At 39.7% G+C, this 15,870-nt stretch overlaps 1 protein-coding gene across 2 annotated transcripts in view; it reads left to right on the top strand.

Annotated features, from left to right (window-relative positions):
- LOC126380042 (uncharacterized) overlaps window positions 1-15,870 on the top strand; it is a 55,252-nt gene that overhangs the window by 20,555 nt on the left and 18,827 nt on the right. For both annotated transcript variants that reach the window (XM_050029146.1, XM_050029147.1), the window contains exons 2-3: window positions 2,080-2,268; window positions 14,514-14,723. In XM_050029146.1, the coding sequence (XP_049885103.1) occupies window positions 2,080-2,268; window positions 14,514-14,723 (399 nt within the window). The remainder of the gene's footprint in view (window positions 1-2,079; window positions 2,269-14,513; window positions 14,724-15,870) is intronic.

A 15,870-nucleotide genomic window follows, 5' to 3' on the forward strand; every position in this document is an offset into this window, starting at 1 on the left:
TAGCACTATTTTAAACAGCATCTGGAACGAGATAATACATTATTATACCATTTATAATACCACATATACTTAACTAGAGTTATATCTGATGTGCAGACAATCACAAAGATTTTCTTCCGTGCTAAGTAAGGAATAAAGCCGCGAATTGAGGGTATTTACTTACTGGTCTACTGGAATAGAAGCGTGTGGCACGTTGGATCGTGGAGCATGCAGCATACCTTTCAAGCTTGATTCATGGCTCGCTGAAGAATAATCCGGTAGATGCCTTGGAGATTTGGAGAGGCTAATATTGTTCTCCTAGCTCATTCACCCCAGAAAGCAAGGGTTTTAGGTTTTTCTGTCTGCTGATTGTGAGCAGACGCGAACCTATCAATAAAAAAGCTGTCAGCAGACTGACCTGTCTCCCCAGGGGGATCCCGACGTTGTCGAGCAGCTCGGCGACGGCTCGGGTCTCATCGTTCTGGTTCCACCGGCGACACAGCACGATCGCATTCGCCGCGAACAGTATCGCCCCCACCGAACATAAGTACGTCTGCAACAATAACACTTGATAATACTTCCAACTACATGAACCCATCAAAGGCATTACCTTAATTACATTACACAAAGCCACACACACATCATCTGTGTTGTGTCTTTGTAAGAAAAAACGAGATTTTTGTATAGAGAGTTCGAGGTGTGCTTTGGATGTACGTACCACATGCGAACTAACTAAACCTACCTGGACAACTCACTGGTGTCTAGCTGAGCGTAACTGTGGATCTGCATATATAGGAGATATACCAATGATGTAGTATGAGCCAATAGCCGACACCGACCTTCTGTGTGCTGGAGAAATAAGCTCAATGGTGAACCCGCACTGGTAACCGAGGCGGCTAGAGCAGTGACCGGTGATGATGATGATCTGATCCAGCCGATTTCGGCTACGGCGACTGCTTCAACTCCGACGTTCATGTGCTCGCATGTGGGTTATTATAACCAATCTTGTCAGGGTGCTTAGTAGAGGGTCGCATAAGTAATGTTGCGTCATACGGGCGTACCTGCAAGATGTTCCCGCAGGGCTGCAGTGTGGAGCACATGAGCAGCCCGAGCACCGAGATGGTGTAGGTGACGAGCAGCCCCCCTGACACCGACTGCTCCCACCGGAACACCCGCATCATGCGCAGGTGCGCCGCCAGCATCACCATCACCATCAACAAGGTGGTCGCGCGTACCGATATCAGAGGCTTGTCCTGGAAGTTCAATTCTTGACCCAACATACTACCTACGCGGAGCTTTGATGTTTTATTTGTCTTGCTTAAACTATCTCTCTATCAAACTTCTCCTTCTATTAGCACTGCTATTAAGTAGTACGAATTAGCAAAAAGTCGGTGATCTTTCTCGACACATTTCATTTTTTCAGGACATTTTTATTTTATTTATATTTTATTCATGTGACAGTGTTTTTTTTTTATTTTACATGCCTGTTCTGGCGAAACATGCAGTATTTAAATATAATACTGTGAACTTTACCACCATGTTTCCTGTAAATACATGATTGATTGATTGATTGACACAAGTACATTTATTTACGAACTTCACTTTTTCAAACTGAACACGTAAGATTAAAGATTATGAAACATATATATTATATAGGTTTACTTTAAACCTATAGCACTAGAAAATAAGACTTCGAAATGATAAAAGTTGCATCCAAAACTTTGATTTTGACAAAGTGTAGACAATAATTTGACTTAAGTACTTCCTTATCTAATCCAGAGACAGCAAAATTTTGAAAAATAGTTCTTTTTTTGCCCTTATTAGCTTTTTTATAGGTGCGAGGACGGAATTTATGTGTTGCTCTATTGTTTTTATAGATGTAAGGCATAGAGCAACATGGACCTCCGATGTAAAGATGTTAAACGCGAGCCTTTTTAAACTGTTGGAAATTATTTAATTCAGATTTCTGTTAAATTTCCTTAATTAATTAATTAATTCGTAATAAATTTTACATCATACACCCACTCTGTAGATCTGTACGACAGTTCAAAGTACCCATATACAGAGAACCTGTTAAAATGCTTGATTGTTTTCCCACAGGTTCATCATGGGCGACGTGTCCGTTCCCGGGTGCTCCGGCGCACTCGCGCGTGACGTTCTCGGACGAGAGCCTGGCGGAGGCGACGGAGGCGACGTACGAGTGCGAGCGAGGGTTTGAGCTGCTCGGGCCGCGCAGGCGCGTATGCGGCGCCACCGGCCGCTGGTATCCTGACGGCATACCTTTTTGTGGTAAGTACCAACAACATGAATATACCTAAATAGGAGTCGGAGGCAGTGTTAGTTCCACGTAAATAAAACTCCTTCAAGATGTAGTTATAGCGGACTATAAAAAAATTTTTTTTTTCTCCAGTATTTTACAATAAGTAGCAAAATTGTGGACCTCCTATCAAGCATTTTGATATGCTCGTGTTGGGAGTGATTATGCTGCTTCCGAGGGTTACAAATTGAATATTAACCTTTTTTAAAAAAAAATATTTAAATGAAATAAACTAGGATAGTAGTTAAAGATACAAGAAAAATATGCTTCGTCGGCAAAGTCCATGGCGTAAGAGCGTAATATTGCCAATAATATTACTTACAGTAAAAAATATTTTATATGACATTATAAGATTACGCCAAGGAAGAATACGATCCAAACATTCCGCTGTCGCTTCCAATCTCGTCAAAATCTAGGTAAATAGATACTTGACCTGGAATTTCATATCGTCACTGGAAAGGCAAAATTACGTAAGCGCCAAAATAGGTATTTTGGGTTTTTTATATATTCGGAATCAGCGTTTCATTCTGCGTCGATCTGTCTAGGTAGCATTGCGATACGAGCACTTTTTTGGCGCTTACGTAAATTTAAAAAAAGTTGATTTTTTTCAGTTTCAGTTTCTTAAACGACAAGATTTTGGTGTTTTTTTCGTGACTGGAGTATAAGTAATATTGTGTTCCTATATAATAACTACATATTAACTTTAAGTAAATTTGCCATTCTATAGTTTGAAAAGTATCATTTTATTAGTAATTTTGGACTACTGAAAATAAAAATTAAATTATGTATAAGTCATTTTTATTTACAGCTTTTAAAATAAGTAAGGCGTATAAGAAAAAATGTCTTAGCATGTTTATGCAGTGAATGGCGAATAAGTAATTTTGACTTACAGTATTTAGAATAAATAAGGCATGTACGTAAATTTGACTTGGCATTTTTATGCTGTTATTAAGCAAGTTTGTGGGCTAGCAGTAAGTTTCCCAGGAAGTTATTTTTTAACAATAGATCTAAAAGTAAAACTATTTTAGAATTGATTTTATAATTTATTAGCGACCCGCCCGGCTTCGCTCGGGTGCAATGCTGAGGAAAAAGGAAATTATTTACGACATCACCTTAAAATTTTAAAATATAACAGTATTTCTCCACTATTTATTGGATGTTATTATTATATATATAAACTTTCCTCTTGAGTCACTCTATATATTAAAGAAAACTGCATCAAAATCCATTGCGTAATGTTAAAGATTTAAGCGTACATAAGGATATAGGGACAGAAAAAGCGACTTTGTTATACTTTTTAAGTTCTGTCGTTTGCATATTTAGGGCCAATTTTGAATTGAGAACTAAAAATTCAAATTTGTTGGAATTTCTAATATCAAAACAGTTGAAAGCATTAGGATTAATGCAATTGTTTAGTCACAGCGTTGGTTTGAATCTGTCAGGGTACCTCCAAAAATGAATCTTACAAAGGAAAATTTTCTATAACTTTCGAAGAGGCCTACCGCGACTTCAGTGTTTCAAAGAGTTAAAATCTCTATGCCACGATGAAGTGCCATGTCTGCGGACCATCGAACGCTGGTATTTAGAATTCGAGCGTGGACATCCGCCTTCACTGAAGATAATATCGTTGCTGTGAGACAACTAATCCTCAAAAATCGTCATGTGACATACCGAGAGATAGAGGCGTTATTAGGCATTTCAGGGACAACCATTCAAATGATATTGAATGAGGCACTTGGTGTGAGAAAACTAGTTTGCCGTTGCATCCCGCATTTTCTGACGATCATAAGGCGGCCCGCGTAAGATGGTGTAAGAAAACTCTTCAGAGGTTCAACCGAGGAGAGCCAAATCACGTGTACGACATCATCAGTGGTGACGTATCTTGATTCCAAACAACAATCCACAGTTTGGGTCTTCAAAACGAGTCAAAGCCGACTAAAGTTGTTCGCTCTCGAAGCACGTCAAAGAAGATGGTGGCTACCTTCGTGGAGAAAATCGGTCATGTTGCGACAATTGCACTTGAAGATCGTAGGACGGTTAATGCGGATTGGTATACCACAATTTGTTTACCACAAGTCATCGCCGAACTTTGAAAATCTAACCCAAAGCGACCCATGATGATGCGCAGGGGTGCAGGATGCTGCACCATGACAACGCAAGCTCACACACCGCTCGTCAAACGATTATTTGAAGCAGGAAAACGTAGAAATCCTTGACCATCCTCCATACAGTCCTGACCTAAGCTCCAATGATTTCTTTACATTTTCTAAAATAAAAATAAAAAACTCTTCGCGGTCAAAGGTTCCAGTGCGGTGAAGAAGCGGCCAACGCTTTCAAGTCAACCATTATGAACACCTCTACTTTGGAGTGGAATAAATGTTATAATACCTGGTTCGAGCGAATGGAAAAGTGTATTAAACTTAAGAAAAGTGTAAAAAACAATAAGAGGAATTATTGAGGAATTAGAAATTATTGAGGAGTTAAAAAGACTTGACCCTTCCAGAGACTTGACTCGACTTAGAGCCACGTATGCTTGTCCTAATTCAAACAATTTTGAGCCCAAATATACTACTGCATGGTCGACTGTGCTGCCCTGCATTTTATGGACGGTGGATGCCAATGACAAAATTAAGGGCAACATCCTTCTTTCAGCAATTTTGTAATATCGTCCATCTTGGATTTGAAATTTTGACATAATGACAGTATTCTACTAGTGTAGTCCTATCATTTGATACCCATATTGAGGGGGTTGTGGAAAAATATTATGTACCTAGTCCGCTATTTTGGAACGGCGGCCATTTTGGATTTTAAATTTTGACATAATCATAGTATTCTACTTGTGTAGCTCTTTCATTTGATACCCATATTGAGGGGGTTGTGGAAAAATATGTAATCCCCATTTTGTACCGGCGGCCATCTTAGATTTATAATGTTATTGATTTTATTATATTGTATTGACATCGGAATTAAAGGTGTGTACCAAATTTCAGATCAATCTGACAACAGGAAGGTACTTAAATTGCAATTTCTAATTTTGATACAAATAAATACCGTACGGGTTTAGCTAAATAAAACCGTTTAACCCTTTCACAGACAGAGACCATGGGTCATTGGTGGTTCATAATAGGTAGTATGACACCTTGTAATCGGAACGTCCGTATACGTTCTGTCCTTGAAAGTGTTAATAAGAAACTTTTACATACAGATAACGGTTTGTACGCTATTACTTATATTTTATGTAACTTTATTTCTGGCACTTCAGTATTTTAATAGCTATTTTTATAAATCAATTGAAGTAATAAGTAATTTAAGGAGGTATTAAGAATAATTATTTGTCTCTTACGTCTTTTTACCCATGTAAGATATTACAAAAACTTACTTTAAAGAATCTTTGGTGAACTGACATAATCAATCGATCACTTTTTAGGCAATTTTCACATAATGAAAGCAGATATGTAAAAGTCGTTACAGTAACTTTTACTCCGCTAACATTACAGTATTATTATATTTAAAGAAATATTGTCCTTCTCGTATGCATTGTCGTAAGAGCTGTAAGTAATTTTGCTTCCAAATAATATTTTAACCAGATGGCGGTTAAGTAAATTTGCTTTACTGTAAACTGAAGTCATTTTTACGTAAGCGCCACTATATCCTAAAATAGCAATCCAACTGTTATGATATGTATTCCTGGACATAGAAAATTAAAAAACAATGTAACCTTACATTGACATCATCTAAATCGGATAATTGGGTAAAAAGTTATGATAAAAAAACGAAAAAATGAAACTTTAAACGGCTTTTTCTCGAAATGGCCTTTTGGCGCTTACGTAATTTTGCCTTTCCAGTGACGATATGCAATAATGCTATTTGACATTTGTTTGCATTACGTGTTTGTCTGTGTGTGTCTCTTTCAGATCTTTCAAAATTTAATAAATAAAATAGTCAAGATACTTAATTATTAATTTTAAGTCAAAGTTGTTTTTAGAGCATCCCAATAATTATACGTTACATAAGGACCCTAATTTAGCCAAATGACTTGCATCTTTACATAAGCTCGCATATTACACGAGTGTTTATAAAGTGTAAACGAGTATTGTAAGCGAATCAAGTCTGTGTATGCTCTGCCGGTACTATACTGCCATGTGGTTTCCGCACGAAAACTTTACTGACCTGCTTTTACTTTCGTCGAGAAATCACTTCACACGAGCTGAATGAAGACTAAAAAGCGGAAGACTAGCGCGGTCCCACGGCTCTCTCTGTGGTATACCCTCCACATTGCCTTTCCAACGCATCGGGAAAGTGGAGAAATGCAAGCAGCGCTGCGCTTTTGTCTCGCCGGAGCATAAGTTTTTAGTTAGTTATTCAATTATAAAAGATTTTCCAACAGTAACACATTGATCGATAATGTGCCGTGATTGATGTGGAAGAAACGGTAACGATCGGCCGCGGCGCACGCGCACGTGCGTCCGGCAAACGATGAAGAAAATCCGGCCAAGTGGAATGACACGCGCGGTGAAGCGCACTTGTGATCCCGACCTGACCTTACCCAATAGGTACATGAATTACTTACTATGTTGTAATAAGTGCAGACAAATAGTCGCGTTAAAAGAGTTTAGACTTGTTTCCATCTTTCCATCGCAATTTACATATTGCAATAATATTTGGCTTACTTATGTAATGAAATTTGAAAACAAAAAATCGACGTCAAAGCGCATATTGCGATAAGCGGCAAACATCTGTTAGGTTATCGTGATTTTGAACCGCGCAGCCGCGGAGGTGAACAACAATGGTGTTATATTTAATGTGGGTCCACTAGCAGGCACAGTAACACCTGCGGCTCACCTGACGCGCCGCCCGGGCACCCCCCGCGCCACCTGCGCCCGCGCCGCTCTCTACGCCTGAATAATTAAATCGTGCTCGGCCGACATTCGGTCCCGTTACCTCGGCCCAAGTTATGGACAACACAAACCTAAATATTAATACCACCTACCAATACAGTTAGAGATCTCGATCAGTCTCTTCATGTTTGATAAGCTAACGAGAAACTTTCACTGACGCATCGCTTTACCCTGCGTAGGTTTCGTGAGCTCATAATAGCTGAATGATTGGACAAATATTGACCTGCAACAATAATAAATAGGTACCTCGTTACCTAAAGTCTTCTTCTTCTGTCGCTTGGGTTGGAAGGATGATAACCGACCTCACTAACCCTGCCCTCGGGGTTATTATTGAGTCGCCAGAGGCCCCTGACGTAACTTTTATAACATAACTTGTAATATAGATACCTAAAGCAGTTAAAATCGCAATTACTTTAATTAGAATTTTATCACTGTTGCTCTGACAGTTACATGGAGTCGTAGCGGTCCTAATATAAACTTGTCTATCTCAAACCTGATTACGGTAAGGCACAGTCTAACAACATGAAAGTATATCTATAATCCTCATAAGTAGTTGTACATTAATGACCAACTTGACATTGAGGAGCTCGGTGGCGCAGCGGTTAACGCGCTCGGTCTGCGATTGTTGAAGTTAAGCAACTTTCGCAAAGGCCGGTCATAGGATGGGTGACCACAAAAAAAAGTTTTCATCCCGAGCTCCTCCGTGCTTCGGAAGGCACGTTAAGCCGCTGGTCCCGGGTACATTAGCAGTCGTTAATAACCATCAATCCGCACTGGGCCCGCGTGATGGTTTAGGCCCGATCTTCCTATCCATCCATAGGGAAGGCCCGTGCCCTAGCAGTGGGGACATTAATGGGCTGATGATGATGATGACCAACTTGTAACGAAATAACAATGATTCCCAAAAGGCCTGGTCAATTTCCCGACACCCCAGCCTTTGTGGGTCGTAGACCTCAATATAATAAGGTCTGTGGGTCGCCACCGTGCGTAGAATAAATAAATATTCAAGAATGCCTTACACGGCGAACTTGGCACAAACACTACGATTTATCGCATGCCTTTAGGTAGCATTGTCTACCACTTTTTGCTATTGTGTTAGTGACATCGTAACGAAAACTTTAAGGGACGATTGACACCATGATTCTGAATTTTATTGGTAGTTTGGGAATTCTCCGTCGCATCAGTAAGAAACTCATAATAATTTTAAAAAACTATATTTATTAAAAAAGGAAATTCCAGTTATTGGTGCTAATTCCTGCAGACGCCATCTAATAAGAAAATGACGGGTACATAACTTAAAATAAAATAAGAGATGTCTGCAGGAATCGGAGCCAATATCAACTCAGAATCATCCCCCTCAGTATTCGTTACAGTGTCACTAACACCCATACGTATGTGTATGGTTACCTGTGTGGACTTATACGGGGTGTGCGGACTTATAAGTGGCATCGTAACGAATACTGAAGGAGATGCTTAAGGTAATTCCGCGTCAATAATAAGTTTATTTTTGGAATTTTCCAACGCAAACGTATAGAATTTAAAAATAATTAAAAACAACATAAGTATATGTAAAAATACACGAATTTTCCGATCACCCCCTCAGTATTCGTCACGATATTACTAACACCCCGTATACAAATACGTAGGTACGCTACAATGTCGCTTCCTGTCTTTCATTAGAACTAAGACAGTAAGTATACTAAATTATAATTCTAGGTATACTAAAGTATAATAATTTCATGGATAATGATTACCCTTTTTATTACACCCAGGCACAATTACATCTTCCACCCATTATTATTCTAATCAAAATAAAGAGTAGCAACATAATTCTATACACAATATGAGCCATATCAAGTTACACTTATTTTTATATGTAGATATATGCTTCTGCCATGACATTGTATTTTGGAATAATTATTTACCCGAGTAATAAGAAAATAGGTAATTATCACTTTAAAGCTGTACAACGCCATCTATAATTTTTTTGGTGAACGTAGCCTGGAAAGTCCCTCATTAAGAAACTTTATATGCTTTTATACCAAAAGGCGAAAGAATATCATTATGTTGGGAACAGCCTCCCCTCAATCCCCAACATAGAACGTAGCTTCAAACTAATCGTCAGCAATTTTATTGCGAAATACTTACTTTTCTAATCGATAACAAAAACTTGCCATCACAATAGATCGAGAGACGTGCGCGAGCGTCTGCATCTAAGCAAAAAGCCGTATCAGAAGATCGATCGCGCATGCGTCGTAACTGGCGTTCGCAGACTCTTACAATTTAATTACTTTCATTGAGACACGTTACTGGCCCACTTGCTTGTTTGGGAAACTTGTAATGAACTATCATTTAGAGCGCGAGTCACACAACGTGCTTCCCGCGACACCGCGTGTATTTTATTGTTTATTTGACGTGACTTATTAGTATTACCTACTTGGCCGGACAAATGGAGAGCGCTGCGGGTTCTCACCCGGTGCTGCGCGTATACATTATATTCGTTTTTACCGCGGAACTTCGGTAAGTACCTAGACCTGTAGTGTAGGGTAATTGTACCTATAGACTGCTTCATGTCTCTAAGGTTACATGACATGCGTTAACTCACGCCCGTTATCCCTATAAGAGTGGGCAGGGCCACAAGTAATCAGAAAACAACTTGCAGAGTTACAGCTACTTTTTATGCGATGACCTAAGTAAGATACTTAGATAATGATGAACACGTCTTCTTATCTCGTGAAAAAAAAATATAAACATAAAATATTGGTATACAATTGAGTAATTTAGCTGCCTAATATCAGTTCTCAGACAGTTAATCCCATGCATTCATATCTTCTAAATAATCACTAACTTTATAATAACCTTTTTTGTAAAGTTTTTGTTTAACTACTGTCTTAAAACAGTTGAAAGGCAAATTCTGAATATGTGTATAATGTATGTATTTGGGCGTTTATAATCCTGTGATGACATGGTCCCTGTTTCTGTTCCCTATGTCAATGGAATGTTCTTTCTCTTGAGTCTGCTGCTGCTGTTACCAACAAGCAGGAGTTGAGCAGCAAATGGGTTGTGGTCCTCTAGTCTCTTCTAGTGTAGTGTGACGTAGGGCCACAGCCCTGTACTCTGGGGCACCACGATGCCGGTGGTCAGTAACCAACAGTACTGGTAACCAGGTCAAGTACGTTGCGCTTCCAGTTGGAATGTGGCGTCGGAAGCGTGTCATTGTGGGGGGTGTCGATGACATGCCGGAGGGGGGGCTGCGCGGGCGCCGTCTCACCGTTAGCGACAAGTGCTGGCACACTTTGCGCACTCCGTTAGTAACAGGGCTGCGACTAAAATAATATACCTAATAAGTTATGCCCTACAAATTGTATACATTTAGTAGGTTATCGGTAATATAGGTACCTTTTCCATTTACTTTTCAATTATTGATTTATTTACTTATAAAAATAATTCCTCTTTTTATAAGGTTTCTACTTTGACTAACAAAACAAACTGATATTAATAAACGTAAATATTTCAAAATTAGTTTATTAGGAACTTAGGTATAAAACTTAAAGCTATTAGGACAACACTTCTGCTTTAAATCATATATACCAGGTGAAATGCCTTATGGTAAAAATAATGGCGCTGCCATAACTCAAAGGTAAGAAAAAGACAGCATAATTTTTAGACATTTCATTAATTTTGGTCCGCCAGATTCCGCACCAGTAATAATGTAAGAATACCCGCTATGTTCAGCCCTGTGGAAGGTGCGCGCGCGCCGACCGGCTTGTTTACTACGAACGGTCCGCATCAATGGTTGGTCTCGATCTCGGAGCGTGCGCCGCCGCCGCTATCGCTGTCGCTGTCGCTCGTGGCCGAGGTTGAAGGCAGAGAAGCTTCAATCAATCAATAATTCTTTATTGCACACATTATAGGACAGTTACAAACAGATAAAATAATCACGAGAGGCGGCCTCGGAAAAAACCTTCCTTTCTTTATTTTATATATGTACTCGCCCCTACTTTGATAAATGTGCAAATGCTGCTAAACAACATTGCAAAAAATGATATATTAAGTAATTAATAAAAAAAAAACTAATTATATCGATAGTAAAGTACGTACATTGTGTAATAGGGGACGAGGCTATTGTCTTTGACCGGGCACAAATCCCGGAAGCTATGTGATATCAATTGCCTAATAGGATCCAAACTTACTAAGTCGAATTCAGTGGTATAGAGCACGAGCCGGGATTCAAACTACGGTCAGTACGATGTAAGTTACGTGTTATCCGAACAGGGCTACCACGGATTTCGTATCAAGTATCAATCAAAAAGTGTTTGCGATTTGTTTGATGGCAAGTGATGATCCGTCGTTGGTAGACGTGTGGCAGGACCCCGATACCAAACCCGCCGGCGTGGTCGACGATTTCCCTCATTCAGCGCTTATCGCTATCGACCCACTAAGGTCGATTAATTCTTTCAAATATTTTTCCTCTCAGACGACGCCCTGAGCCGAGGTTCGCGCCCAACTGGGCACCCTCAGGCCTGTTGTCTTAAACGTTGTATCGAGTGAGAGCCTTCAGCGCTCCATTTGTCCGGCCAAGTAGTTAATGCCATCTGCGGCAAATCTACAATAAGTCATGTCAAAAAAAAAGGTAGACATGTGGCAAAACTTATAGTTTCCGCGGAGTTGTCGCGTTTGGTGAATTACTCTCGCTCTCTTAAAGCTCACGCGTGTCGTGTGACAACCACCAAATTGAGGACCCATTTAAACGACATTACCCCGAATAGACTATTCCTACTCCAACTAAAGCTACTCTGAGAACTCGCTTGCAAGTCGATCGATACGCATTTTCTTTAAAGAAATTTTAATTTACTGTAGGTTTTTCTCGAATGGCATCCTCTAAAATGAGTTTTAATTTCCGGTAAATAATAGGTACTGTCGACGTAGACGTAGATACAATCGTCGTACCGGGTAGGAGAACATTGAATGTAGTTTTGACGTTGGCTATTGTAAATATCTACGGTTTTCAGTTATCGAAGTTAATGTTGCGCAGCATAATAACCCTGATACCAGGGTTGATTGAGGTTGGTAATCCACCTCACAACCCACACGATAGAAGATCATAATTACATTTTTACCTATAAATAAATTACATAATATATTATGTATGTTTTGTAAATGTAAGTATACTCACATTTAATTTCCAAAATACTTTAGTAAATACTTAAGTACTTATCACTAACATTTTTTCTCGAGTTCCTGTCTTCGAAGTAGTGATTTGGTGTTGATTAGTTATGTCAAAATTGTGACAGTCCCCGCAAGATTCGGGCACTGGGCGCATGTTATTTTACCTTATTCCGAATAACTAACCTACTTTTCTTATAATTGGGGGAAAATGAAGTAGTAAGTTGGAGATGAATTCCTTGTCTTTTATATTTTTTCAATACAATGTCTTCGAACGACTTTGTTGTCTTTTCTTCTTAGGGTTCTGAACCTCAAAAGATAAAACGGTATCTTTCTAGGATCACTTTGTTGTCCGCCTGTCTGTGTGTCAAACCGGTACAAGGAAATATTCCTATAACCTATCTTATTTAATTTATTTAACAATAACTAGACAGCAGACAAGCACGAAACCCCGTTAACTTTAGCCTCAGCCATATAATTGTGATAGAGATTATTAACCCATTTCTCCATAAGAATGTGATTCATATGCGCGAGTTAACATTTTTAATTACTATACTATACGGCTCCCTTCACGGGTTATAAAATATACCTACAAGTAATAGACGGTCTGCATTTGCGCACCAGTAGAGCTGAAGACAGCAATAGCGGTGCTTTAAATCGGATTGATCAACAAAACAATTTTACTACACCAATTTTTACCGTTGTTACGCTGTGTAGCGTTTTTGTAATTCGTTTTCCCTTGTCCCGATCTAGTGCAAGGGAAGTCGACTCCAGATTTGCCCTATCTTCGGTAGGTATGCTCCAGGGTGTCTGATATATGCACCAAGTTCTCGTATCCGTTATTATGTAAGCGTCAACCGCTGGACCACATTCCGATGTCAGAGCGGCTGGCCACTTTCTTTTCAGATTTTTTTCTTATTGCACGAGGTACTGAATTTGTATCTAGGTATCAAATAGTACGTAAGAGGTATTAAGTCACTGTAATTTGGTATTTTTAAACATCAAAATCGAAAATCGAAAATTATTGTAACAAAATAACGGGGCTACCAGGTTTTATTTTTTAGTAAATTTGGTAAATGTTTTAGTAGTAAAGTAACCTAAGGTGGATTTAGTGTGCGTCGGGCCATACCCACCGATTGTAGACTAAAGTAAGACCGAAGGGGGTGAAGTAAACCTAGCTCAGCGGCTGGTGGGGAGCGGAGAGTCGCCGTTCCAGTATATTCATTATTCTATGGTAATACATAGTAACTCCCGCGCCACAGCCCGTAATTCCAACGTATAGTCGCATCTACGTGTAGTTCGACTTAAACGCCGCTTGCGATGCAAGTCACCACGCTCATGCGCATCGACTACCTAGTGGACGTGCCCTAATCGCAGTGGATTGTGTCCCCCGTTACTCGCATCACGACAGACCACTCTGACTGCACATAAAATATAATTATTATCGATAAACGCGTTACATGCCACACAAGCACCGTTTCCCTTTAAATACTTCCGAATAAACTTCAAAATAGTCAAATCATTTCAATATCATGTCATGACAAGCTATACCGATAACGCTCCGCTAGATCAGCTTCTAATGAAGCTATGATATCCAGCTATTAGTGCTAACCCGTTTGCGGGATCCACTTACCTAACCTGAAGCAATCTTGAGATAGGCAACATACCCCAAAACGCATTTCTAGGTTTATTAGTATTCTGTTTGTGGTAGGTAGGTCTTCCTTCAAGATGATGATTCCGTGCTTCGGAGGGCACGTTAAGCCGTTGGTCCCGGCTATTAGCCGTAAAAACACCTCCACCAACCCGCAGTGGAGCAGCGTGGTGGAGTATGCTCCATACCCCCTCCGGTTGATTGAGGGGAGGCCTGTGCCCAGCAGTGGGACGTATATAGGCTGTTTATGTTATGGTTTGTAGGTCTTCCTTCAATGATCCAAACATGCATTCGAAAATAAATTCGAATTCAGTGGTTTAGTACGACTCGAACACACTACTTTATGATCATATAAGTCACACGGTCTATCACGCTATCTTCAAATCTCTAGACCTCTAGTTATCACGGGACCCGCTTACCTAACGTGACGATTTGGCAGGTCCGGCTTTTCCAGAAGCGACTGCAAATATTTAGTAACTAATCTGTATATTTGTGTGTACAGTGGTGAACGTGGCGGCGGGCAAGGCGCCCATGCAAGTGTCCACCGAAGACGGCGGCGTCCCGCAGCGAGCCCTGGACGGCAGCACGGCGGCAGCTTTCTCCGACACGTGCACGCTGACGCGGGCGGAGCGCGTGCCCTGGTGGTACGTCAACCTGCTGGAGCCCTACATGGTGCAACTGGTGCGCCTCGACTTCGGGAAACCCTGCTGTGGTAAGTAATCTACCTACACATAACATAGCGTCACGCCTGTACCCTGAAGGGGTAGGCAGGGGTGTATAGTATCACGTGATCCAAACGTGAATACAAACTCAAAAGTGGAACTCAGCGTCTTGAAGTATCTATAGGTAACTTGATATTATAAAGAGGAAAAATTTGTAATATTCTTTAGGAAGTCTTTAGAAATACTGTAACCAGTAAAAAGCTACATTATTCCTGAGTGATAGGCCGCATAGAGCAGCGTGGTGGAGTATGCTCCACACCCCCTCCAGTTGATTGAGGCCTGTGCCCAGCAGTGGGACGTATAGGTATAATAGGTTGCTTATGTTTTTTTTTATGATAAGTACCTAATTATAGGTAGACAAAAAGGTAGTAGGCAGATGATTAGTATTCAATATACTACTTGTAGTACGAGCAGTTTCGTACAATATGCGAGTACCTATACTTATATATTTTTATAAGCAGTTCAATGCGCGGCAAGAGTTAGCACTCTCTAAAACTAAGAATTTTCATCGAGAAAATTTTCTGGACGATCGATTTTGTACCTACCCAAGAATGAAAACGACGTTTTTTAATCCATAAGTACTTACAAACTCCGTGGGTACAAATCAAAAGCAAAGGTACACCAGAATGGAGCAAGAACTTCAGAAAACTTTTCCACTGGGCATATGGATTAACATAATTCTGGTCTGTACATTACTCCAACGCTTTGCCAGACTCACTGACCCCTAAGATACAGGTTTTTACCTAGTTTAGGGGACAGCGAATCACATCCTTGTATTTTAAGTACAACCATTGTAAACTTCATTGTAACAATTATTTTTTTTGGAAATAAATGTATTTATTATTATTAAAAAGTAACGTAATTCGTTGGTAATAAGTATTCTGAAAATGTTCTCAAATCGTACTACCTACTTACTTATTTTTTTACTTATATATATTTTTTCTTTAAGCACTTTAAAACTGTTACATTAAAATATATATTTTTAAGTGGGTAATGCTTTAACACTTCGATTCAACGGACCGATAAAAAACCTCTTGTGATATGCTAGTATGATACAGCAATTTAGCCTAAAGGTTGCGCAAAATTAACGTTGCACAACCTGAATAGTCGCATAGTTAGTTGTACGGAAATTCAGTA

This window comes from Pectinophora gossypiella, chromosome Z (genome assembly GCF_024362695.1).
Source record: "Pectinophora gossypiella chromosome Z, ilPecGoss1.1, whole genome shotgun sequence".
Classification (NCBI taxonomy): Eukaryota; Metazoa; Arthropoda; class Insecta; order Lepidoptera; family Gelechiidae; genus Pectinophora; species Pectinophora gossypiella.